This window comes from Ochotona princeps, chromosome X, assembly GCF_030435755.1.
Source record: "Ochotona princeps isolate mOchPri1 chromosome X, mOchPri1.hap1, whole genome shotgun sequence".
In the NCBI taxonomy this organism is placed as follows: domain Eukaryota; kingdom Metazoa; phylum Chordata; class Mammalia; order Lagomorpha; family Ochotonidae; genus Ochotona; species Ochotona princeps.
The window spans coordinates 46,120,879-46,147,260 of record NC_080865.1 but is presented as its reverse complement, the minus strand read 5'-3'; the positions used below and the strand labels follow the sequence as shown (position 1 = coordinate 46,147,260).

General features: G+C 38.1%; 2 protein-coding genes across 2 annotated transcripts in view; both read right to left on the bottom strand.

Moving 5' to 3' along the window:
- ATP7A (ATPase copper transporting alpha) overlaps positions 1–26,382 on the bottom strand; it is a 133,702-nt gene that overhangs the window by 6,087 nt on the left and 101,233 nt on the right. The window contains exons 6-19 of the mRNA XM_004592777.3: positions 25,055–25,218; positions 20,965–21,126; positions 18,915–18,991; positions 18,484–18,709; positions 17,286–17,519; positions 15,401–15,492; positions 13,818–13,945; positions 12,703–12,857; positions 12,363–12,497; positions 9,445–9,639; positions 7,014–7,196; positions 4,908–5,124; positions 2,292–2,438; positions 305–447 (exon numbers count right to left, since the gene is read on the bottom strand). Of these exons, the coding sequence (XP_004592834.2) occupies positions 305–447; positions 2,292–2,438; positions 4,908–5,124; positions 7,014–7,196; positions 9,445–9,639; positions 12,363–12,497; positions 12,703–12,857; positions 13,818–13,945; positions 15,401–15,492; positions 17,286–17,519; positions 18,484–18,709; positions 18,915–18,991; positions 20,965–21,126; positions 25,055–25,218 (2,258 nt within the window). The remainder of the gene's footprint in view (positions 1–304; positions 448–2,291; positions 2,439–4,907; positions 5,125–7,013; positions 7,197–9,444; positions 9,640–12,362; positions 12,498–12,702; positions 12,858–13,817; positions 13,946–15,400; positions 15,493–17,285; positions 17,520–18,483; positions 18,710–18,914; positions 18,992–20,964; positions 21,127–25,054; positions 25,219–26,382) is intronic.
- LOC101533914 (COX assembly mitochondrial protein homolog) lies at positions 14,450–14,887 on the bottom strand. Its single transcript, XM_012929123.2, is given in 2 exon segments — positions 14,450–14,647; positions 14,650–14,887. Coding segments are annotated over 2 exon segments (324 nt in total). The 3' UTR covers positions 14,450–14,561.

The window sequence follows — 26,382 nt, the reverse complement described above, 5'->3', positions numbered from 1 at the left end:
GGGCTGGCAGCACTGCTGAAGGACATGAGCGGCATTTCAGAAGAAGCATCAGTAGAAACAGACGGACAAGGTTACTCAAACATCCCACAAGCTAAGCAAACATCTTTTGATTAACTGCAGTAAATATACAGAATCCTTCTAACATAGCCTTCTAATTCTTCTGTTAAGGAACCAGGCTGCTCAGTGCTGCTGAAAATATAAGGTACTGTGAATTTCTCAGCATCTAAAGGCAAGAAGGAAAACACATACGAAGGACCAGAAGACATCACATCCCTCCATCACAACAGCTAAGGAAACAGGTTACCTGAGAAGCAATAGATCTGGCTGTTTTACTGTTGTCTCCAGTCATCAGAACTACTTCCAAGCCCATGGATTTCAGAATGTGGACGGCCAGCTCTGCCTCGGGCTTCACGGTGTCAGCGATGGCTAGCAAGCTGCACAGCTCGTCTAATACAGGAGCATAAGAAGAAGTTGGGAAACAGAGAAGACAGACTATTTTGATTTCAAATTCCAGAGGGAAATGAATTTCATTATATAAAACTGTTTCAGGTCCACACAAGCTTTTACACCAAAACTCCCGTGAGAAACCTCTCCATTTGATTATGCAAGCTTTACAGAGTGCTGCAGGAATTACTAATGGGGGCAGTAATAGGAAAATGAACAGAGAGTTTACTGGATACCTCAAACTCCTTTTCTTTTCCTTAGACAGGTATTTCTCAATAACCTCAAAACGCTTTTGCTAATTTAGTGGAAAATTGAACTGAACATGAAAGTCTTTCTTTTTAAGGAAAAGGGGGTTAAATGAAAATAACACCAGTATTTTATGCTAGGGGGAAAAATCACTGTAAGTTTTGATTCTATTTAAAGAATAAAAGCAGGTCTCTTCCTTGACCTAAAAAGCCTATGGGGAGCCTGGCGCTACAGCCTAGTGGCTAAATCCTTGCCTTGCAATCGCCAGGATCCCATTCAGGCACCAGTTCATGTCTTAGCTGCTCCATTCCCCATCTAGCTCCCTGCTTGTGGCCTGGGAAAGCAGTCAAGGACGGCCCAAAGCCTTGGGACCCTGCACCTGGAGGAGGTTCCTGGTTCCCGGCACTGGATTGGCGCGCACCGCCCGTTGCGGCTCACTTGGGGAGTGAATCATCGGACGGAAGATCTTCCTCTCTGTCTCTCCTCCTCTCTGTATATCTGGCTTTCCAATAAAAATGAATAAATCTTTGAAAAAAAAAAGGTTTGTTTACTTTTATTGAAAAGTCAGATATACAGAGCAAAGGAGATACAGAGAGAAATATCTTCCATCCGCTGGTGATTCACTCCCCAAGTGGCTGCAATGGTTGGAGCTGAGCTGATCTGAAGCCGGGAGCCAGGAACTTCTTCCGGGTCTCCCATGCAGGTGCAGGGTCCCAAGGCTTTGGGCCGTCCTTGACTGCTTTCCCAGGCCACAAGCAGGGAGCTGGATGGGAAGTGGAGCTGCCAGGATTAGAACCGGCGCCCATATGGCATCCCGGGGCGTTCAAGGCGAGGACTTTAGCCGCTAGGCCACACCGCCGGGCCCAAACAAACCTTTTAAAAAAAAGGCCATGGGAAGAAATTGCCTCCATATCCTGGAAGGATTATAAAGGCTGAAAAATCTCACAACTAGAAATGTACCTTAAGAAATAAATTAATAAAAGGAAGCACCTAAAACCTTAAAGATATTTACTGTCATGCTATTTATAATAGTGAAAAATTAGGAATAATCTAATTTTCATAATACTAAATTATAATATATAATTTTATATATTATGCAGCATGAAGGTAAAATTATAATAACATGGAAACAGTATCAAGTAAAATAAAGGAAAATAAAATAATATTTAGGTGTTTATTTAACATTGTTGAGGTAAAATTTATATACAATAAAATGTACTTATTAAAATAGTACATGTATGAAGATAATCCTATAAACAAACATATCAACAAAAATGAGGATTAAAATTAATTTATATTGTGTTAGGATAATGGAACCCAGTATTATTTTTCTGGGCTATTATTTTCTTGTCATGTTACTTTCAGGCTTTAAAAGAAGTCTTAATTTGCTTTTATTTGAACATAGAGGAGAGAAAATAACAAAGATAAGCCAATGCAAGAAAATGTTCAATTAATCGATAGCAGTTGTGTGTTGCTAACATTTTAAACCTTTCCTTCAAGTGAATTTTGAACAACCCTTATAGTTTAGAAGCCTTTCAAACATACACATAAAACCATAACTGAGACAATGACATGGCGTCACAACAAATGGAAAACCTTACCGTCAATTGCCACCAATATAGCAGTGCGGCCTTTCCTCTCATGCTCAGCCATGGATTCATCTACATCACTACTGATGACCAGGCCATTTCTAATCATCCACTCCCTGTTACCAATGAGGACTTTGTACTGCTGAGAATTAGGGGCACCTGAAAGGAATTTCAGAACCAACATTTAGTGAATTCATTTAATCTTAGTGGCAACCCCATAAGGCAAATTCTTCCTGTCCAATCCTGCACACTCAGTAAATTGGATTTACTGCAACAGTGATTTCTACATTTTCTAGAAATACTGCCTATTCTTCCCAGTCTGGGCCTTTGCACACATTGTCTTCCTCTAAAATGTCCTTAGCCCTCCTATCCAAATAGCAACCATCATCATAGTCTTCTTCAAGAACAGCTCAAATGTTACTTTCTTAGCGAGGCTTTCCCTTTGACCTGCCATAGCCTGAGACCCTGCACCCATATGGAAGACCAGAAAGAAGCTCCTGGTTTTTGGCTTCAGATTAGCTTAGCTGACACACGGGATGCAAAATCTCTCTTGATCTCTCTCTGTAATTCTGACTTTCAAGGAAAAATCAATAAGCATTTAAAAATATTTATTGTGTATCAGGAAGGTAGTGGAGGGAGACTGGATAGTGGATACCAAGACATAGAGAAAAGTAGCAAGTTATAGTAATAGATATACAGTGCAGCAATTACACTTCATGAAAAACTGGGAGAGAGGGCCCGGCGGCGTGGCCTAGTGGCTAAGGTCCTCGCCTTGAACGCCCCGGGATCCCATATGGGCACCGGTTCTAATCCCGGCAGCTCCACTTCCCATCCAGCTCCCTGCCTGTGGCCTGGGAAAGCAGTCAAAGACGGCCCAATGCATTGGGACCCTGCACCCGCGTGGGAGACATGGAAGAGGCTCCAGGTTCCTGGCTTTGGATTGACGCGCACCGGCCCATTGAGGCTCACTTGGGGAGTGAAACATCGGATGGAAGATCTTCCTCTCTGTCTCTCCTCCTCTCTGTATATCCGGCTTTACAATAATAATAAATCTTTAAAAAAAATAAGACAAGCTAGCTGTCCTGGCCTGATCAGTATTTTATGTACGTGAAATATTGCACTGTCTCTTATAAACATATATGAGCATTACATGTTAATAAACAAATTAAATAACATTTTAGAAGGTATAAAATGTTTTGAGCCAGCACTGTGGCATTGCATCTTAAGCCTCTACCTGTGATACCAGCATCCTATATGGGTGTCAGTTGGAATCCCAGCTGCTCCACTTCCAATCTAGTTCCCTAATGGCCTGTGAAAGCAGCAGAGGATGGCCCAAGTGCTTGGGTTTCTACACCTATGTGGGAGCCCTGGAAGGAGCATGTAGTTCCTGGCTTTAAACCAGCCCAGCTTCAGCCATTACAGTTACTTGGGGAGTGAACCAATGGATGGATGATCTTTGTCTCTCCATCTCTCTGTAAATCTTCCCTTCCAATAAAAATAAATAAATCTTTTTTTCAAAAAAAGATATAAAAGGTTTATAGTAGTTATAGGGAGGAATAAATGAAAAATCACAGAGGATCAGGCAAAATTGGACTGTATCACCCAATGTGCATTTGTGGAAAAGTGTTCTCAAGTAACCTGAGTGAAGTGATAAGAAGACCTATAGCAGGGACTAGTGTAGTGGCACAGTGTGTTAAGCTGCTGTGTGAGATGTCAGCATCCCATATGGGTACCGGTTGGTGCTCAAATTGCTCCACTTCTGATCCTGCTCCCTGCTAATGCTCCCTCGGGAAAGAAGAAGATTGCCCAACCACTTGGGTGCCTGCCACACATGTGGGAAGCCTGGATGAGGCTCCTTGCCCTGGCTTTGGATTGGCCAAGCCTTGGCTGTTACGGCCATTTGGGGAGAGAACCAGAGATGGAAGTTCTTTCTCTCTCTCTCTCTCTTTCTGTTTCACTGCATTCCAACTAAATAAATCTTTCTTCTTTTTTTTTTTAAAGTCGCCCATGATAAGGAAGTTCTTCAATTCTCTTTTTCAGTTAGTCAGCTACACATTGGTCATTCAGTGACATGTTATTTAACTTCATGTTGTAAACTTTCTATTTTTCTCTCTGTTGTTGATTTTATTTTACGGCTTTTCATGTAAGGGGATGTGTGGTGACTGTGTAACGGAGACTATCATGTCCAGATGTGAGGATGCAGTGCAGTGTGATTCTCTACTTCCAGATCAAAGATGGACTCCCAATGAAACAATTGAATGTATCTAGACAGTAGGATGCTGAACTCCGCCGTTGTCCATACCTACAATGTCAGGATACACTTAAATAACAGAATGATGGATTTATGACTGATTGTGAAGGGTTATTCTATTGTAACGATACAGGGGAAATTGGAGGGGGTTGAGCAGGGAGGAAGGAAAATCCAGGAGCCTATGGAACTGTATCATGGAATAATAAAATTAATTAATGAATTAATTTAAAAAAAAAACAGAATCTAAAAAAAGTAACCCATGATAAAACTGAATGAAATGACACCAGTCTTTGCTTTTTATTTAACAGTTTAGGATTATAAAGTCAGACATCTGTTCAAATTGTCCCATAATCAGTATACAAAAAAAATTAGCTTACCTGAGTTCTGCACATCAATAATCATGGAAGATGAAGTTGGTGACTGCTCGTTAGCTGTATCAATTTGAACCAAGGATGCATTTTTAATATTGTTTTCCTCTATCTTCCAGTTATTTTTACGAAGCAAACCTTCAATATTGGTTACTTTACAGCTAATACCACAGCCTGGCACAACTTGGAAATCTATGCAAGTCCCCAAGGTTTCAGTGTCCAGCTCCTAATAAAAAGAAACAGAAGGGTTCCTCTGCTGCACCGATAATCCAGAGCCATCCATCAGCAGGAGGAAACATTTCTTCTCACTAATTCTGGATGTTTAGAAACACGCTACATACTGGCAGAATTCTAAATATTCAGAATGAAACTGCCACTTATTGCCTTTGTCAGGGTGGATTTTGACAAGGGTGAAGAGCAGAGTATCGTATACAAATAACATCCATGATTAAAGAAGAGTCTCACAATCATGTCTTTCAATTCTCTTTAAACCAGCTAGAAAACATGGAAGTTTTGTTAATATTCGCTTGCGGTGTTTTTTTTTTTTTGATACAGAATTACATTACAGGTTTAAATTATACAATATAGGTTTTAATTACACAATCAATTCAAATTTCCTATTCAATACAGGACAAACGGTAACTATGAAGCAGGGCTTTTAGTTACCACAGTCAACTTTAGACTGCTTTTGGGTCTTCAGTAAGCTAAAGAACTCTAAGGGCATCGATGTTTTCTTGCTTTCTGTACCTTCATCCACTCTGTCATTTGACGTGGACGTAAAGAAGCCCGTTAAATGGGAAAAAGCAAAGGACAAATTAAAAACGGCTACATGACTGGTAAAACTGTTACAGCTTGGACATAAAACTAAAGTGAGATAATTCATTAAGAACTTACATAAACCAATGGAAAAAAAAGGCAAGTTGAAGAAAAACAGGCAAAGAATACAAAGCAAGTTAGAAAAAAATGAATTCAAGTGGCCAATAAACAGAAATAAAGACATTCAACCGCATTCCTAATTAAGGACACACAAAGCAAACCACCAGGTAAATACTTTCTACTTACTAAGTTGCAAAAACTAAAGTTGGTCAGAATGTGGAGAAATAAGCACCGACAACTTTTGGTGCAGGTACAAATTGGCACAATGTTTCATATGGGTATTAATATCCAAAAACATTTAACTGCACACATCTTTTGCTCTAACAATTGCATGGACAGGCACTTAGACATAGTTGTGCAAAAAGCTGACAAGGATATTAAGATTCACGATAAGCAGCAAAAAATCAGAGAACAGAATACAGTGCAGCTTTCATAGTTTTAATAAACAATGGAGTAGATCTCTAAGATACCATAAAATAAGATAAGGTACCAATGCCTGGGGCCCGGCACGGTAGCATAGTGGTTAAGGTACCAATGCCTGGTCACAGTTATGTCTTCTCTGTGTAAAGTTTAGTAAGTAAGAGATGATAAATCTTGGCCTATAAATTAAAATTGTTGTGCTACATATACCTTTACACATATGCTAAAATTATTAAACTTTACAGCGTATAAACTATAACTCAATAAAACTGTTATTTAAAAACATTGTTAACAGGACAACAATTGTTAAACTTTGGAGAAGTGATCAGGAAATGAGATTTTCACTTTTCATGATGTAATGCTCTGAACCTTCTGCATTTTCCTAATATATATATATATTTCCTAATATATATATTTTTCCTAATATATACATATGTATATGTATATATATATCACTTCCATTTTAATTTTTTATGACAACGGGGCTTATCATCTATTAAGATTATACTTAATTTATGTTTTCATTTTTTGTCATCTGCATAAAGAAAAAAGTCAAACAAGGGTACTTCAAAAGTTCACTGAAAATGGAACTAAAAGGTGGATTTATTTTGGTTCAAAAAAATTGAAATCCAGACTTTTTTTTTTTACAACACACATTTTCCATGAATTTTCCAGTTCTCCTCGTATTAAATCACAAAACACAAGTCACTCCAGCCTCATATCAACCATATAGCTAAATCACCATCAAACAGCAGTTGGAATTTGTCTGGATACTTTCGACAGAATATAATCACATTAAAAACATGGGAAAAAGCATACCTGCTTGCAGTATTTGGTTACAGCTGCTCCAAGAGGGTGTTCGCTGTTACTTTCCGCAGTTCCCACAATGGCCAGAATCTTACTGCGTGATATTTTGTTACTTTCCACTAGAACCTTGACTTGATTTACTACTGGGGTTCCGTGGGTAATGGTTCCAGTCTTATCAAATACCACTACCTTTACCTGTAAGAAAATTAAAATGTGGTGCAACCATATGACTTGGTAATGTGGAACATCAATTTTTTAGAAATGCGTAAAAGATTTTCTTTGACAGACTACTATATTGTTTCTTAATAAACTGACATCTGATTTAATTTGGCTTTGTAAACTGTTTTTGGGAGAAGAAAGAGAAAGACAAGAAATACAACATGTATTAATACTCTATTGCCATCACCTACTACCCCGACTGTGCCTACGCCAGTGTGCCAGGTCACTAAAGCTCACTGTGAAGGGTTGGCTGTTGAGGGGTAACAAAGAGCTGTCCTAGTGCCATCAGGGAAGACAGAAAGGCTTTTAATACTAATCAAATTAAGATCTGTGGGGGAAATCTAGGCGGTGGGTAGGTGATGATGATAAGGGGGGAAGTAAATTAGTTGCTTGAAGAAAGCACAGATAAGCCCTGCTGAAAAACTTAGGTTTTATTCAGTCTTAGAAGTTGGACTGAGACAGTTCTGGGAATCAGTATCACAAACAGTCCAAAGAGGGAAAGAAAAGCATTTATATCATAGTAAACTCAAAGTACAAACCTTGTAAGAATAACAGCCCAAGGACTCAATGTGAGATAACAAATAAACACAAAGGATGCTTTTGACAGGAGAAAAACTGGATTCTAAAGCACATTTTGCAGACAACTGAGGAAAGTGAAACAAAGACTACAGATTTGTTAACAGTATTATGTCAATATTAATTTTTTTTAAAAAAGATTTATTTATTTTTATTGGAAAGTCAGATTCACAGAGAGAAGGAGAGACAGAGATAAAGATCCTTCCATCTGCTGGTTCACTCCCCAAGTTGCCACAATGGCCAGAGCTGAGCCAATCCGAAGCCAGGAGCCAGGAACCTCTTCTGGGTCTCTCACGCAGGTGCAGGGTCCCAAGGCTTTGGGTCATCCTCTACTACTTTCCCAGAGTGCTGGGAAAAGAAGTGCTGGTTAACAGAGTGCTGGTCCAGAAGTGGAGCAGCCAGGACATGAATCAGCACACATATAGGATTCCAACACACGCCAGATGAGGCCTTTAGCCACCAGACTACCGTGCCAGGTCCAATACTAATTTCTTGATTTTGAAAATCGCACTGTGGTTACATAAGAAAATGTCCTTGGGGCTGATGCTATTGGCACAGTGATTAGGCCATAACTGGCAGCACCAGTAAATCATATCACAGTGATGGTTTGACTTCTGGCTCCATCCTGCTTCCTGTTAATGTGCCTGGGAAGGCAGCAGAAGACGGCCCAAGTACTTGGGCCCTTGCCACCCATGTGGGAGACCTAGTTGAAGCTCCTAGCTCCCAGCTTTGGCCTGGCCAACACCTGGCTGTTGTGATGTTGGGGACTGAACTTGTGGATGGGGATACATGCTTTCTCCATCTTGGCTTTCCTTTTCTCCTTGTTGCTTTGCCTTTTACACACATGAATACAACCTTTCATATATATATGCACACACATATACAAACATACGTATACATACATATATATGTAAAGAAAATCATCTTGTTCTTGGACGATAGTTTCATAGCTTCAATCAGGGTATACAGGAGCTCTCTGTAGTAGTCTTAAAGCTTTTAAGTTTGAAACTATGCCAAAATAACAAAATTTTTAAAAAAAGATTCTACAAAATTATGTTCACTGGCTATATGAGGGTCTAGATTTGTTCTGTGGTATATGTGGCGTATGTTTAATATATACATCTGTATGCAGCATATATCCTAATAATATGAACATGGTTTTAGTCATTAGCAACTGGGATTATTATGGTAATGCTAACAGAGAAGTCAGGGAAAATAATTCTATCCCTAACATAGCTGCAAACGGCCAGCTGGTGGCAGCAAAAGCAAAAAAGCCAGATCCTGCTGAAGAACATGAGCACAGAATCACACAGATAGGTTAGAAGCCTGCCATAAATCTTCCTGGGCAAATATCTACTCTGCCTTCCTGCCCAATGAAAACTGTTCTGTTAGGAGCTAGGATAGGACTCCAGATTTTCCACATCAGGGTCCATTGTAAGAGAATAGTCCTAGAATAATTTTAGAGATCCTAGATAAGTTAGGCCAATTCGGAGCAGAACCATAACACCACCTTTCTCACCTCAATCTTACATAGCTCAGGGTGGTCAGAAGATCAGGTGGATCAGGTGGAATATCTTAAAATTCTGTTTCTCAACAGGAATGCTGCCAGTTTGGATGGGAGAATTCTTAGTTATGGGGACTGCCTTACCTTATGAGCCATCTCCAATGGTTCTCCACCTTTGATTAGTATTCCATTTTGGGCACCTACCCCTGTGCCCACCATCACAGCAGTTGGAGTGGCTAGTCCCAGTGAACAAGGACATGCAATACACAGAACTGTGATAGAGGCTTGGAAAGCAAAGCGTATTATAGTTTCTGTTCGGGAGATGCTTCTATTGTAGCCCTTTAAAAGAGAGGAATACATTTTGGTTACTGCTTTACAGCTTTATCAAAACAAAAGAAACAAAGCTGAAACATATTTAAATTAAACTGCAATTTGGGGCGGGTACTGTGACGCAGAGGCTTAAATTATCACTTGAGATGTCCATATCCCATAGCAGAGTACCTGCTTCTCATCCTGGCTAATGTGCTCCTACAGCCAGCTCCCAAACAGTGCACCCAGCAGGCAGTGCATGATAGTCTAAGTGCTTAGGGCATGGCCACCCATGTGGAAGACAGCTGCTGGCTTCGGTGTTTCCCAGGCCTAGTTCATGTGGACATTCTGGGGAAGCAAACTAGTGAAACGTCTCTGTCACTCTGCCTTCAAATAACACATTTTTAAATAGGCAAAAAATAATGATAATAAAACTACATTTTAAGAGATTTGTTTACTTTTATTGGAAAGGCAGATTTACAGAGAAGGAAAGACAAATATCTTCCATCCACTGGTTCACTCCTCAAATGGTCATAATTGCTGGAGCTGGGCTGATCCAAAGCCAAGAGCCAGGAGCTACTTCTGGGTTTCTCACGTGGGCACAGGGTCCCAGGGTTTTGGGTCATCCTCTGCTGCTTTCCCAGGCCACAAGCAGGGAGCTGGATGGGAAGTGCAGCACCTGGGACACAAACCATCACCCATATGAGATTCCAGTGCTTGTAAGGGGAAAATTAGCTAATTGAGCCATCGCACCAGGCCCAAAACTACAATTTTAAAATTGTACATCCTACCTAATTGTCAACTAGATGGGATCTGATATGGAAAACCTAGGTTTTAATTACTAGCTAGCAAACTCTTCTTTTGAATATAGGAAATTAGGATGTAACTGGTAAACAAGTAGTAGCCCTAAAATCACAATTTCATTTTTTATAATTTCAGAGCTACAAACTCTGGAAGAAATAAAAGACCTTATTCTTTTCTTGTCTCATACTAAGCAAAGTGTTTTGATCAGGGACTTTTAGAAACATTTGAAAACATGGTACATAATTTTTAACAAATTTGATCCTGAACAAATAGAATTCGGAACCTCTGCATATTTAAGACATAAAGGTGCCTTTGATGCCATTAAAAAAACACAATGAAGTAAATATTGCAGTATATAAGGGGAGCTTAATCAGATTTCAGGAAAAACTCAGATATAAGAATGTGAACCTAGCATTTGCTAGTTAAGCTCTTAGTTACCTTGAGTGTCTGCACATATGGGAAAATACAATTGGGACTTTCTGAGAAAATTTCCTTAGACTTCATAAACCCTGAACTCAGGGGACACATTCCAGAAGGCTACACATTCCAAAATACTTTCCAACAATCCTGTTGCTCAATAGATCTTCACTGATGTAGCTCACATAAATAAGATTTGATATTATTCTAATGACCATAACAAGCACACAGTTCTGTTGTGATCCTACCTGCTCTTTAACTGAGACAGCAAACAGTATGACACTGTACACTATGGCATTTTAAAAACAACAAACACCACAAAGGATGACTTTCTCAACAGTGATAGTTTTATAGTGTCAGGCTATTCTTGAGTTCTCAAATATTTAAATTATGTGCATCTCAAGGAGCTACACAGAAACTGAGTCGGAGGGGACCTTCAGACACAGCCAAGCTGAGGCTTCTGTATCTATCACATGTTTATGTTTTCATGTAAGCTGCTTTCCATCACACTAATTCCGATCCTGTAACATAGGTTTAATCATCCTTTTTTTAGCAGATGATGAAATTCACAGTACGAGAACTCAGGTGCCTTAAAGACTATCTGTCTAATTTTAGTTACAGTCCAGATCCACTTTATGACACCACACTTCACAGAACATCAGCATGGTGAAAAGGGAATGATAGGGCCTGCCACGGTAGCCTAGTGGCTAAATCCTCGCCTTGAACACGTCAGGATCTCATATGGCTGAAGATTCGCGTCCTAGCTGCTCCACTTTCCATCCAGCTCCATGTTTGTGACCTGGGAAAACAGGAGAGGAGGGCCCAAGGCCTTGGGACCCTGCACCTGCCTGGGAAATCTGGAAGAAGCTCATGGCTCCTGACTCTTGGCTCCTGGCTTCGGATCAGCTCAGCTCCGGCCATGGGGGCTGCTTGGGGAGTGAACCAGCAGATGCAAGATCTTTCTCTCTCTCCTTGTCTCTATATCTGCCTTTCCAATAAAAACGGGACTGATAATATCTTACATTTATAAAGTGGTACATTGCAAGACACTGCTAATATCCTATTTAACCTTCACCACAATTGCAAGTTTCAAACAAAAGGAATTATTAAGATCTAACTCTATAAAGACATTGAAGTTTTGAGAGCACCTAACGGGTCTAAGACTAGAGGAAAAGTAGATGGCTGAGGTTTTCTTCAATGTAGCTACAGTTCTCTGTGAAAGCAAAATCATGCCAGAAATGAGCCTATGCATAATACGTTAAAGTTCAGTATTACTTTTGTCTACAGCCATACCACCCTGAACGCGCCCGATCTTGTCTAAAGTTCAGTATTACTTTTGGAAAAGTCACAATGAAAAAAATTTCCCCAAAGAAAATCTTTTTTTTTTTTTACTTATAGAAATGCAAATATTATTCTTACATTCTTAACCCCTTTAAGATAGTGGCAATTATTAAAGCTATCTATTTAATTCTACATACAAAAGATTCATAAATTGTTCTGCATATAGTAAAGAACTATTACAAGTCACTTACAGGAAAGTAGGTTTCCACAATTTCAAAATTCAAAAATCCAATTATAATCCATACCACCAGGGTAGCGACGGAAACAAAAACAATAAAAGGAACAAAGTAGCCACTGAGTTTGTCTGCAAACTGCTGAATAGGAGCCTAGAATTAAAAATAATAAGAGTAACCAAAGTCTCCTTTTTAACATTGAAGAGAGGCGACATATTGGGTAGTTGATAAAAAAGAGCTTTTTTTGATAAACATACGTTAGTTAAACTAACATTTACCAAAGGAAAACATAAAAACCAGGTCAAGCTTTAGACTGAGAAGACTTTAAAGAAAATACTTTGCTCCTCCTAGCTGTTACCTTTGATGTCTGTGCCTCCTCCACAAGTTTGACAATTTGAGAAAGGGTTGTGTCTGCTCCAACATGAGTTACCCGGATAAGGAGTGACCCGTTCTGATTAATGGAACCAGCAATCACTGTGCTGCCAGGTTTCTTAGCCACAGGCATTGCCTCCCCTGAATAAACAGCAAAGAGGGATTTAAGCAACATAAACGATTACTATCTTGGAACACACCATCATTTGCTGGTTGTCAAAATATTTGAAAGTAGGTTTTGCTTCCTGAGCTATAACTTGGACAAACGGCCAGGTGAAAGCTGACCTTCTTTTCCCTGTATGCCTGTTCTAGGCCAAAAAGAGCGACTTCTGTCTTAAACTGTAAAGTCTACTATGTTAGCTCTGAGCAGCAGATCCCGTGGAACTTCACTGTAGTCCTAGATCACTGCATCTCAACCTGTTCCCCAGGAGCGTTTAGAAATGTCAGAAGGGGTTTTGTCTTTGTTGGACTAGAGGGTGATAGGGGTACTGATATTACACTTCAGCGGACCAGGACTGGGGACAATAAGCTGTATTAAAATGCATAAGAAAGTCCCTCAGAACTAAGAAATGGCCCACCTAAACTGGCAAAAAGCACCCCTATTCACAAACACAAGAGGCATAATTTATTTCCACCTGCTCCATAATCTGAATCTCTTCTAGAACCATCCTGAGGCTGAGGTGGGACCTAAGATCTCTTAAGCTACTCCAGGGCTGCCCTTTCAGAGCGGACCCTGATGTGGAAACTCTGGAGTCTTAGCTCAGCTCAGAGTAGGCCAGACGTTTTAGGGCAAGAAGTTGGAATAGATATTTGTCCAGGAAAAGCTGCTGAAGTCTAAGCAGTTTCTACAGGACACTGATACAATTTCCTTCATTAAGCATTCTAGTAATTAATAAGTGAAAAGAGCCTTCAAGCACATAACTAAAATCACAAAGTCAATCTGATGGCTGTTTTCATACAGACTGAATAACAAACTGAATTTACTTTGTTCATAACTTATTGATACTTTTTTTTTTACCAAAAAGCTCTTCATTTTCATGTTTGTCATTAACATTTTAAATTTACTTCACTTTCATGTCATGATCTTCTGAAAGAATATACCTGTGATAAGGGACTCATCCACCATGGAATGTCCTTCAATGACACGACCATCCACCGGAAATTTGCCTCCTGGAACTACTTTAATGATGTCTCCACGTTGCACCAGTTCCACATCCACTTGTTCTTCACTGGATGAGTTAATATATAATTCACCATGACAATATGCTTCTCACCATCCCATTTGCATAAAATCTTTTTAGTGCATGTCAAGTTTATGATAATTACTACCATAATGACTACCAGTGGAAGCTAAAAGAATTATTTAAGCCAGAAACTAACACATTGGTTTTGCTCACTGCTGGTCAACAGCACAATACCTAGCACATAGAAGGTATGCTAAATACTTGCTGGATACTAATTAAATTAATAAGTAAAAGCTTTCAGAAATAATTCAATGAATTTAACTATGTATTTTATTTACTATAAAAATTAAACTAAAAAAATTTTTTTGGAGTGTTACAATGAGAACCAGAAGAATAAAATCTAGGCAAGACTTTAGCCCTGACTTCCAAACCACAAATAACATATGACTTTTGGAAAAGTTATATGCCACCACAAGGAAGCAAAGAGACAAATTCAGAATGGGAGCTATTCTTTTTTTTTTTTTTAAATAAAGATCTTTATTCAGGTGATACTTTCATAATTAGGATGAAACAAATTTGTATCTTGAGTCCATTATCCAGGTGATTTAGACTATAAATGACTTCCATGGACATTAGTTTCTGAATGTCACTGGAATATTTTCTACATGCTGGTAGGAAGCTTCTGTAATCTTTTCTTAGTAGGAATTCCAGTTTTTCTGAACTCTTCCCTTTCCTTCAGGTACTCCATTTGCATTCTTCATAAAAGGCTGGATCTTTATAGTAGGCAGTTAGATATTCTTTCAATGCAGAATTTTCTTTCCGACACTTTACTACCATAAGGAGTCCAGATTCCTTGCAACATCTGGTAAAATCTTGAACTTGTTCAAAACACCTCTCTTTGGCCTTTTCTCTCATTATTTTAGGGATCAAAACGTCTTTTTCAACATGTCTGAGATGCTGTTCTGCGGGGTCGGGGTCGAGCGCCATCTCAGAATGGGGGTATTCTACAGAACAAGTAATGGCTATTTGCTCAACAAGTTAACTGAATTAATGGGAGGAGGGGATAGAGAATGGGCGAGAGTGTTCTAGATTAAAATAAATGTAATATAATGATCCATGGTCCTTATTTAAACTACATTTCAAACAAAGGGTTTTAAAACATTTCAAAGACAAAAGCAGAAATTTGAATATGGATAGATATCACATGACAAGGGATTACTGTTCACTTTGGTAGGTGCCACATAGTATGATCATTATATATGGATATGTGCCTTCTTAAAGAGACATTATAGAAAGTTAGCACTAAAATTGTCTCTTGAGTTTGCTTTAAAATACTATTACAATAACAAAGAAAAATATATAGATGAAGTATCGCAAAATGTGAATAACTTAAATCTGAGAGATGAGGTGGGTTCGTGATACTCTTTTTCTCCACTTCTGTGTATATCAAAAGTTCTTAATAAAAAGTTCAAAAGGAGAGAAAAGAATGAAGATAAGTACCTCAGGAGAATATTATCAGAGTCAAGAGTTACGACAGTTGCCTCTGTAGCTTGTAGTGAGATTAACTTTGCAAGAGCTTCTGACGTTTTCCCCTGTAAATGGAAACCAACAGAGTGACAATGCTAAGAAATAAAAAGTTCAGGCCTTCACTAAAATGAAGACACAATTTTAACATCTACCCCCAAAAGACAGCTTTAGTGATAGCAATTTATTCAAATCAGAAAAAATCATTTCAAAACATATAAAACAAAATATTAAAAATATTAACAGATACAACTTAGGAAGAAGTAAAGTAAATTAGTAAGAAAAGCATTAACAACTCAACAGACACAAAAGGGCATAGAAAGGCAAATCAATGATGAGGAAATTACTAATACCGAACGCTATTAATATAAGGAATGCAAACCAAAGCAACCCACTAACCCCATTTCATGCCTATTAACCTAGCAAGAATTTAGACACATGACAGTTTCATACCCTTGTTTGGCAAAAACTGTTATGAATCACACAATATAAGCCCTTTAATCAGTAATCATACTCTTTGCAATTTCTTCTATACTACTTCAATGGAGTTGCCTATTAAATGCAATTATGTTCAATACAATAATCTAAAATAAAATAAATCAGAAACAATCTGAGAACAAAACAAGAATAGTCTGGCAAATTAGAGCACACTGATTTGATGTACTTATTATGCAGCAATATCAATCATCCAGACAACAAAAATGGGAAAACTATAGAATATGGGTACAAATTGGTATGTCTGCTATGTGTATGATTCTGTTAAAAGAAAGGTATGTGAACAGGATTAGAAAGTGATTTATATTGGGCCTGAGGGCAGCTTTGAAGCACAGTGAGTTAAGCCACTGCTTGTATTATCAGCAATTCATATGGGCGCCAAACTGAGTCCAAGCTACTCTGCTTTTGTTCCAGCTCCCTGCTAATGGCCTGGGAAAGCAGAGGAGGATGTTCCAACTGCTTGGGTCCCTGCATCCATGAGGGATATCCAGATGTAGCTTCTGGCTCCTGGCTTTGGCAAGTCCTGGCTGTTGCAACCACTTGGGGAATGAGGCAGCTTATGAAAGAATTTCACTCTATTCTCCATCCCTCCTTTTCTCTGTTACTCTGCCTTTTATGTAAATAAATAAATCTTTTCTTTTTTTAAAAGTCATTTACATTATAGCATGGGACTATAGGTAAATTTTTTCCAACATTATTTCATCTTTTAAAATATTTTAAAAAATATTTTGTTAAAAGAAGATATTTTTGTTTATTTGAGGAGCTGAGAGACAGATAACAAATCTACTATCTGGTGGTTCACTTCTCAAATATTCAAAACAGCCTCTGACCAGGTTTGAAGCCAACAGCTGGGACCTCTATTCATGTCTTCCATGTGGGTGGCAGGGACCGAAATGCCACAGCTTCCACTACTGCCTAACAGGCTCTGCAATTAGCAGGAAGCTAAGTCCCAAGGTAGAGGTAGGTATCAAACCTAAGGACTCTAATATAGGATACTGGCATCTACTTTACTACTAGGCCAAATGCCCCATCTCTTTCATTATTTTAAACCATATGGTCACATCAAGTTTTCAATTAATGATGTGCTATAAATACATGGTAAGTAGGTCTCAAATGTTTGTCTCTCTCTTTAAATAACCATGATCATATGGTACTAGCTGCAATACTGATTCCATAAATTTGGTACGTCTTTTAATAGACATAATGGACATAATGGATATAATGTAAACTACTGTCAAAACAAAAAATACTTCTCCAGCAACTGGTTAACTACATAATTAGTATATACTAGCGGTAACTTGTCTAAAAAATATTAGGAACATTTATTCACTCAAGATTTTGATAAATGTCACCTTTCTTACTTTACCTTTGCTATATGTTCCAGCCATCGGCCTAGTGCAATAAACACAAATAACATAGGAGGCGTGTCAAAGAAAGTAATGGGGTTCACTTTAGCCCTCTCATACATTGCAACCAGAAGAATAACCAAGGAGTAAGAAAATGCAATGGTGGTAGCCAGCACAATCAGTACGTCCATATTTGCTGTCTTATGCTTCAGCGCTTTGTAAGCCTGAATGTAAAAGTACCAGCCTCCAAAGAACTGCAAGGTAAAAACAACAATCAATGAATTTTTTAAAATACTGAAATTTAGCTACGCATCTCAATAACTTAAGATAAACTATCAATATTCTCTTCTGGGATTTTACTCTGAAACAAAAGTTACTTGTGTTTTAGCAGATATGTGTCCAGAGGCAGGATTCAAAATGCTTTGCAGTCCGTAAGGCCCAATGGATATTCCATAATATCAGATGGCGCAAAAATGAGAACAAGGAAAAGAATGACATTTTCTATCATGACTTCTTCCTCTTTCTGAAGCTCACCCTAAGCAGTATGTTACAAGCTGCTGGCTGTTCTTGTTGCTTTATTTTTCATACAGGCATAAGAAACCTATTCTATGCCAAGGACCATTTGGATATTTATAACATCATTCATGAACCAAACAAAATTATCAATTTAAAAATTAGCCTACTGTATATTTATTGAATTTTAAATGCTATCAGTTGTTGTTCTGGTAGGACCAGACCAAATAAATTTCGTGGGCCTTATATGGCCCAGAGGCCAGATGTTCCCCACACCTGGATTATAAACATGCTAAGATGATCTTAAAATCACTACTGCCTTTTAAAAGTATCAAATAAGATGAATAACTTATTAGATAGAAGTATTCCATTCCACAGGAAAAGATTATCTCAAGAGTATGGCTGAATTTAAGTGGCAGGGACAAATTTAGAAATGTTAAGTTATGTGTGGTTATACTCATAAATGCCAAATCCAGAAAATGTGAGCTCTTATTCTCTACATTGTCATGAAATAATATTTTTAGGGTTAAATGGAATCTATCACATGTGTAAACATTCAGTTTTAGATTACAAAAACGGTAGCATCTAGCATAAGATGACTAAACTTTTGGCTAATTTACATTTTTACAAAAGAAAATAATTTTGCCTGTCATATTTTGGTTAGTTTTCATTGTTACCACATATACCTGCTAATATTTCACTTGCCTGGACAGGTACACACAGAAGGAAGGACAGTAAATTCATAATGGACAATCCTTGCATGATCTGGCGCTCCAAAAACATAGAAGAATGCCTCTTGATCATTTCTTCATTAGTTAGGTTCTGATCATGATGCAGGGTTGCAAGGTGGTGGTCCATAACCATCATATATATCATCAGCCCCATAACAGGAATACAGAAAAATAGGCTCACAAGGAAAGACCGTCTCCATCTTATATTAAAAAGAAATAAAGAAAAAAATCTTATCGGTGAATAACTAATAGTTAAAGATCTATTATATGCTATTGAGAAATGCACATAGTGACATTTGACTTAGTAATAAGGATGATATTATAAAAACTGACATGCTAACAGGACATTAAATTTGTAACAAGGAGCCCAAATCTGTTTTTCATCAACACCCCAAAAGTACTCACTGTCTTATTTCTCGTTTATGGTCTAGGTGGCTTGAAGACCGATCCTTCTTGACCAAAGAAGCTTCAAAACCTAAGCTCTGAAGAAATAAATGAGAAGAAAATGATTTTACTTAAAGCCTAAGCATTACATAAACTAAGAACACTTCAGTTCGATGATGCAGTACAAGTCACTTTGAGAAATGAGAAAATGCATGCTCTCTGTTCTTGATTACCTTGACTTCTAATCCTTCATCAAAGAAATTCATATTTCCTAACTCTAGTTATTATATATTTTATATTTCTCAAAATGAAATTTTTCTTTAAGTGCAGTTGTCTTTGATAGAGCTTCTCATTAACAAGACACAAAAGCTAGTTGTGGGGCTACAGCAGTGGTATAGCAATCTAATCCTCCACGTAGAGTGCTGGCTTTTCCTGAGTCCCAGTTTAAGTCCCAGTGGCTGCTTATGGCCTTGGAAAGCAGCAGAGGATGTCTCAAGTGTTAAGGCCCTCGCACCCAATGTGGAAAACCTGGAAGACGCTCCTGGCTCTTGGCTTCAAAAGGGCCTTTGCAGCCATTTGGGGAGCAAACCAGTAGACGGAAGATCTCTCTCTGTGTCTCCTTCTCTGTAAATCTACCTTTCAAATACAAATAAGTATTTAAAAAAAGAGAGAAAGCTAGCACACACTAAATATATTACTCAATGTCTTGCATATATAGTCTCTACTTTTGTTCTATAAGAAAAACACCAACAAAATTCCTTTTCTCCAATAAAGTGAAGTACGGAAAGGAAATGCTTAGGCAATATTCATCTGATCACAGACAATAACATGCGGAAAACACTGCTCCCTTACATCTGCTTGCAGCACAGCACAGCGAAAAAAAAGCACGCACGTGCTTTGGAGATAGCGATAAGGCTCAAATTCCAGTTACCACAGATACTAGCTATGTGACTTGGAACACATTACATCTCTTAACCTGAGTTTCCTCACCTCCAAAATAAAGATGATGACACTGTGGTGAGAATGAAAACATAGAAACTGTGGACTCATGCATGACTGAGTCCCTGTGATCTAGGTACTCATTGATACTAACTTCATAAAGCTGCTAATGCTACTGCTACCTACACTAGCAGCATCTTAACTGAACTATTTTTTTAAATTTATTTATTTATTTCATTATTTATGATACAGTTCCATAGGCTCTGGGATTTCTTTCCACCCCAAATCCCTGCACCCCATCCACTGATTTCCCCTATATTATTATAAAAGTATAGTCCTTCACAACCAGTCAGAAGTCCACCATTCTGCTATTTAAGTGTATCCTGGCATTGTAGTTATGGATAGCAGAGATAGCATCCTATTGTCAAGACATATTTAACAGTTGCATTGGAAGTCCATCTTTGATTTGGAAGTAGAGATGCAAACTGCATGGTATCTTCACATCTGTATATGATAGTCTCTGTTACACAGTTACTATACATTACCCTTAAATGAAAAGTCATAAAACAAAATCAACAACAGGAAGAAAAATAGAACTGAACTGAATAGAACCTGAACTATTAATATGCTTCTGGTCAGCACAAGATCAATTTTACAGCACTCCTACATTTTAAATTCCCTTCACATCTATTAGAATTTAAAATGTATTTAAACACACACACATTGGATAAATTTGCTGCAAGGAAAAAGGTTTGGTCTTTCAAACATTTTAATTTACTTTTTTGCTTTTTTTTTTTTAACCTAACATCAACCTAACATGATGGTTCACTTTCTTAGTGATAAACATGGACCTAACTCACAATAAAATTTATTTCCATTTCCAAAATGTATTTTAAGTGATTGTTGTTCTACCTTAAGTTGACTCCTGATTAAGAGTTCAAAAGTACCATTGCCCAAAATTTTGTGACAAAGACCAAGAAAAAAACATATATTTACATTAAATATGGAGACAAATCTTTTCTGGAGTAATCAAAAGTGGTCAGATTTTTTTTTTCACTATCTCTACCTGCTACAAACCAGCAGTGCTGGTTAAATAGGCAAGATCACAGAAATGAAAAGTGTAGGCACTTACTTCAATTGTATGGATAATATCTCTGGGACCAATAATCTCTGGATCGTATTTAATGTGTGCTTTGTTTGTTGCCAGGGCCACAGAGCAGTAGAAGATCCCTCTGTGTTTTGTGAGAGTAGATTCTATTTTATGTACACAGGAGGCACATGTCATTCCTTTCACCTGTTAAAAGAGAAAACCTTTGTTACTGGAAATTATTTTTCACCCATTATATGAGAGTTATTATTTTCATCTAAAAGGACTATTATACCATGGATTGTTATTCAAGATAATATCCCTATGACTAATGTGCTTTAGATATGACCATCAAAATACAATCGTTTTATTTCATCAGACAAAATATATTTCCAGTTGCAACAGATTTCACAGAAGAACATCTCATTAAGAGACTCCCTTGGGGCCAGTGCTGAGGTACACAGGATTAAACCTCTACCTGGGATGCCACTGTACCCACTGTAGTCCTGGCTGCTCCACTTCCAATCAGACTTCCTGTTCATGTGCCTGGGAAAGCACCAGAAGACGGCCCAAGTGCTTGGACCCCGGCATCCATATGAGAGACCCACGTGGATCTGTGCTCCTGGCTTTGGTCCAGTCCATTCACATCTGTTGTGGCTTCCTGTGCAGTGAACCAAGGGATAGAAGATCCTCCTCTGTCTCTGCTGCCTCTTCTAACCTTAATTTTCAAATATATATATATATATATATATATATATATATATATATACACACACACACACGTATATTTGAAGGGGAAAGAAGTAATTGGGTTCCTGCCACTCTTGGGGTAGGAGGGAGAGCTGAATTGCTTCCTAGCTTCTGATTTTGGCTCCAGCCCACCTCTGGGCTTTGAAGGCATTTGAAGAGTGAACTAATCAATGTTAGCTAGCTTGTTCTCTTTCTCTTGTTTTCCTCTACCTCTCAAATGAGTGAATCTTTTTTTAAGATTTTATTCATTTTATTACAGCCAGATATACACAGAGGAGGAGAGACAGAGAGGAAGATCTTCCATCCGATGATTCACTCCCCAAGTGAGCTGCAACGGGCTGATGCGCACCAATCCGAAGCCGGGAACCAGGAACCTCTTCCAGGTCTCCCACGCGGGTGCAGGGTCCCAATGCATTGGGCCGTCCTCGACTGCTTTCCCAGGCCACAAGCAGGGAGCTGGATGGGAAGTGGAGCTGCCGGGATTAGAACCGGCGCCCATATGGGATCCTGGGACTTTCAAGACGAGGACCTTAGCCGCTAGGCCATGCCGCCGGGCCCAAATAAGTGAATCTTTAAATTGCTATTTCTATTTGTCAACATCATACAGGGAAATTCTATTTCACTACAACTTCAGCATGCATTGCTCATTACAAGTGAGGTTGAATACCCTTTCTTGTTTAAGAGGTATCATTTTAACTTTTCTGTGAACTGTTAGCTCAAATCCTTTAGCCTCTTTCCTTTGGGTTGCTGATTCTTTTGTTACTGATTTATAAAAATTCTTCAGATATTGTGAATTCAGCATTCATCTATGATACAAATTATAATTGTTTTATCTGCCTTTTAACTTTGGTCATGTTCCTCCCAAAAAAATAACTTTTAGGTACTTGAATTTGTATATAGAAAGGCCTTTTCTCTTACAATATTTTTGAAGGATGGATTAAATGTTAGCATTGAGAGAACTAGATTAAGACTACATAAAAATTCTTTTTTTTTTTTAATCTTACTTAGTTTATTAGGGCACAAAGGGTCTAGGGCTACAGGGTGAAAGTGGGTAATACCATTGTTTCCACACTAATATTATCATTTTTCCCTGTATCTGGGGTACATAAAAATTCTTTACTATTTTTGCAACTTCATTGTGAATCTCAAATTATTTCAATGATGAATGGATGGACATATATTATAAAACAAACATAGTAAAGTATTAATTGTAAAATGTAGCTAATGTGTATAATCCTTATGACTTTTTTGTATGTCAGATAGTTTTATAATAAAATATTTTCAAATGCTCCAAATATTTCTTTTAGTAATTTCATGGTTTCATTATTTGATACGAGGTTAAAATTTTATTTTAAATTGCGATATAAATAAAACTTGAATATAAAGTCGTTGCAAAAATTTAAAACAATCTTCAAAAGATGTGAGGTCTCTTTGCTTTTCTTCCCCAATCTTACTCTCTTCTTAAGATAAAGACTGTTAATCATGTGTATAAGCCAATATGCCCTTTCTCTAACTATATACGCAGATATACAAACAAAAAAACCTAATGGTTCACATTTTTCATTAAATGGTATTATATACAAATTACTATACTTCTATGTGTTTTAACCGAATAACACATCGTAGAGATCTTTACTTGTCAGTCAATATTGATTTATTTCATCATTTTAAACTGCCATGCGTATTCAATGTCTACATAATTATGCTAACTATTTTCTATTAAAGGATATTTAAGTTGATTCTCATTTTTTGCTTTTGAGATTATATAATAAGCAGAACCTTTTATATGTTAATATTTCCATAGGAAAGACTCTTAAGAGATGATTTTCTCGGTTGGAGAAAATGATCATTTTGAACTATATGCCTTACACCTTGTTTTATGATCTCATTTATAAAACTTAAGTTTTGGGCCTGGTGTGGTAGCCTAGCAGCTAAAGTCCTCATCTTGCTCATGCCAGGATGCCATATGAGCCCCACCCAGTTCTAATCCCGGCAATCCTGCTTCCCATCCAGCTCCCTGCTTGTGGCCTGGGAAAGCAGGGGAGGATGGCCCAAAGCCTTGGGACCCTGCACCCACATGGGAAACCCGGATGAAGCTCCTGGCTTTGGATCAATTCAGCTCTGGCTGTTGTGGTCACTTAGGGAGTGAATCATCGGACAAAACACCTTCCTCCTCCTCTCTGTATATCTGCCTTTCCAATAAAAAGAAATAAATATTTAAAAAACTTTAAGTCTTGGGTGCCAAATATTGTGGTGCAATGGATTAAGCTACTGCCTGCAATATGGGCATGGGTTCTAGTCCCAGATACTCCTCTTCTTATCCAGCTCCCTGCTACTGTGTGTGGGAAAGCAACAGAAGATAGTCCAAAAGGTTAGACCCCTGCAGCCATATCTGAAATCCAAATGGAGTTCTTGTCTTCAGATTGGCCCAGCAGTGGCTGCTGAAGCCATTTGGGGAGTGAACCAGCAGATGGAAGAGTTCTATCTCAATCCTTCTCTTTCTCCTCCCTCCCTCTCTCCCTCCCTCCCTCTCACCCTCCCTCCCTCTCTCCCTCCATCCATCCATTCCTTTTCTGTCTCTTCCTCCTTTGTAACTGACTTTCAAATAAATAAATGATTTTTTAAAAAAGATAAGTCTTTAAGGCATTTGGAATTTATTTTCACACATTGCTAGAAAGGAATCACTCTAAAGTGTGTGTTTTAATTTTATTTCTTTTCATTTATTTGAGAGGCAGACAAAGATTCCTGTCTGCTAGGTCACTCTCTGAATGTGTGCTATAGCTAGGACTGGCTCGGGCTGCAGTCAGGAGCTGGGCACTCAATCCAGCCCTCCCATATTGGTGGCAAGGATGCAAGTGTTTGAGTCATCATTCGCCGCCTTCAGAGTATGCCTTAGCAGACAGCTGCATTGCAAGCTGAGAAACCTGCATTTGAACCAAGCACTGGGATATGGAGTGTGGGTGTGTGGCTTAACTGCTGCATCAAACATCTTGCTCCCTCTTCTATGTTCTAAAAATTGAATTTCATGTAGTCATTCAAACTCAATTCTTTTTTTTGTTTTGTTTTTTTAGTAAAGATATGATAACTATCTTTTACATTTCATGCCTGACAACCACATTAACTTCTTTTTTTAAAGATTTATTTTACTTTTATTACAAAGTCAGATATACTGAGAGGAGAGATAGAGAGGAAGTGGAGCTGCCGGGATTAGAACCAACGGCCATATGGGATCAAGGCAAGGACCTTAGCCACTAGGCCACGCTGCCGAGCTCCACATTAACTTTTATCTATCCATTTTCCAACTTCTTTAATTTTTACAATATTTTAACTAACATCAAAATTCTTCTCTGAACCTTTTATCAATCACATAAAAATTCTTACTTACAACAAGTTCCAAAACACCATCCCCTTCATTGGCGCTTTCTATCACTGTAGCTCCAAATCCAAGGTCTCGGATGAACTCCGCTATCATTGCGGGTTGCACAACAGCAGGATTATACCTTACTTCTGCCTTGCCAGCCATCAAGGCCACAAGTACAGAATATATTCCTAGGAACATGATAAGAAAAATAATATAGATAAAAAGAGTTGTTATAATTACTTTTTAGTATTTTTCATTTAACTGTGAAAGGACAAAAGTGAATCTCAGAAAATCCACTACTTAACTTTTATGCAAATCTTGAACCCAAAATAAATAAAACTATTAGAACAAGTAGCCTTATTTTCTTAAAGTTTTTTTATTATAAAAATTGTCAATTATACACACACACATCATAATAAACTTGATATACTCATCACCAACCTTTAACAACTATCAACTGGCTAACACTTAGCTAATTTTATTTGATTTATATTCCTACCCACTTTTTCCCTGCCCTCTACCTGGATTGTATCAAAGAAAATCCCAAGACAGCAGATCTTCTCATGGGTAAACTTTTAAATATATCTCTAAAATATAAAGACTCCTTAAAATAATTACAATATTACTTTCGAATGGTATTATAAAAATAAACTTCTTCAATATCATCAAATATCCAAGCAGTATTACATTTCTACAATATTTCTTATAACTGTTTATTAAATAGCTCTTGTTTAGATTAAAATCCAAATAAGGCCCAAGAATTGCAATTTGTTGTGGCTAGTGTTGTGAAGAATATTAAGCCACAATCTGTGATGTCGGTGTCACATACGGAAGACACAGTTTCATGCCCTGGCTGCTTCACTACTAGCTTGCTCCTAATGCACTTGGGAAAACAGCAGATGACTCAAATGCTTGGGTCCCTGCACCCACGTGGGAGACCCGGATGGACTTCCAGGCTCCTGGCTTTGGCCTGGCCCACCCCTAGTCTTTGTGGCCATTTCAGGAGTCAACAGCAGATGGGAGATCTCTCTTTCTCTCTCTGTCTCCCTCCCCACCACCTGCATTACTGTCTTACAAATAAATTTTCTTTTAAAAAAATTTCAGTTGGTAAAATCATAACTTGCAAATAAACTTTCGAAGCTAGTAAGAGTAGTAGAAAGGAATTAATGATGTTAGCAAATATAAAAATATGAGGAGGTGCCAACATATGCATTATATAATATTTTCAAATAATAGGCCATTTCTTTAAATGTTCAAATTTTGCTATCTGGCATACATTAATCTAAAATGCTCTTATTCTGCAGTGGGTGTCTTGCCTGTCAGCTATTGTCAGCTAAGATGCCTGCATCCCA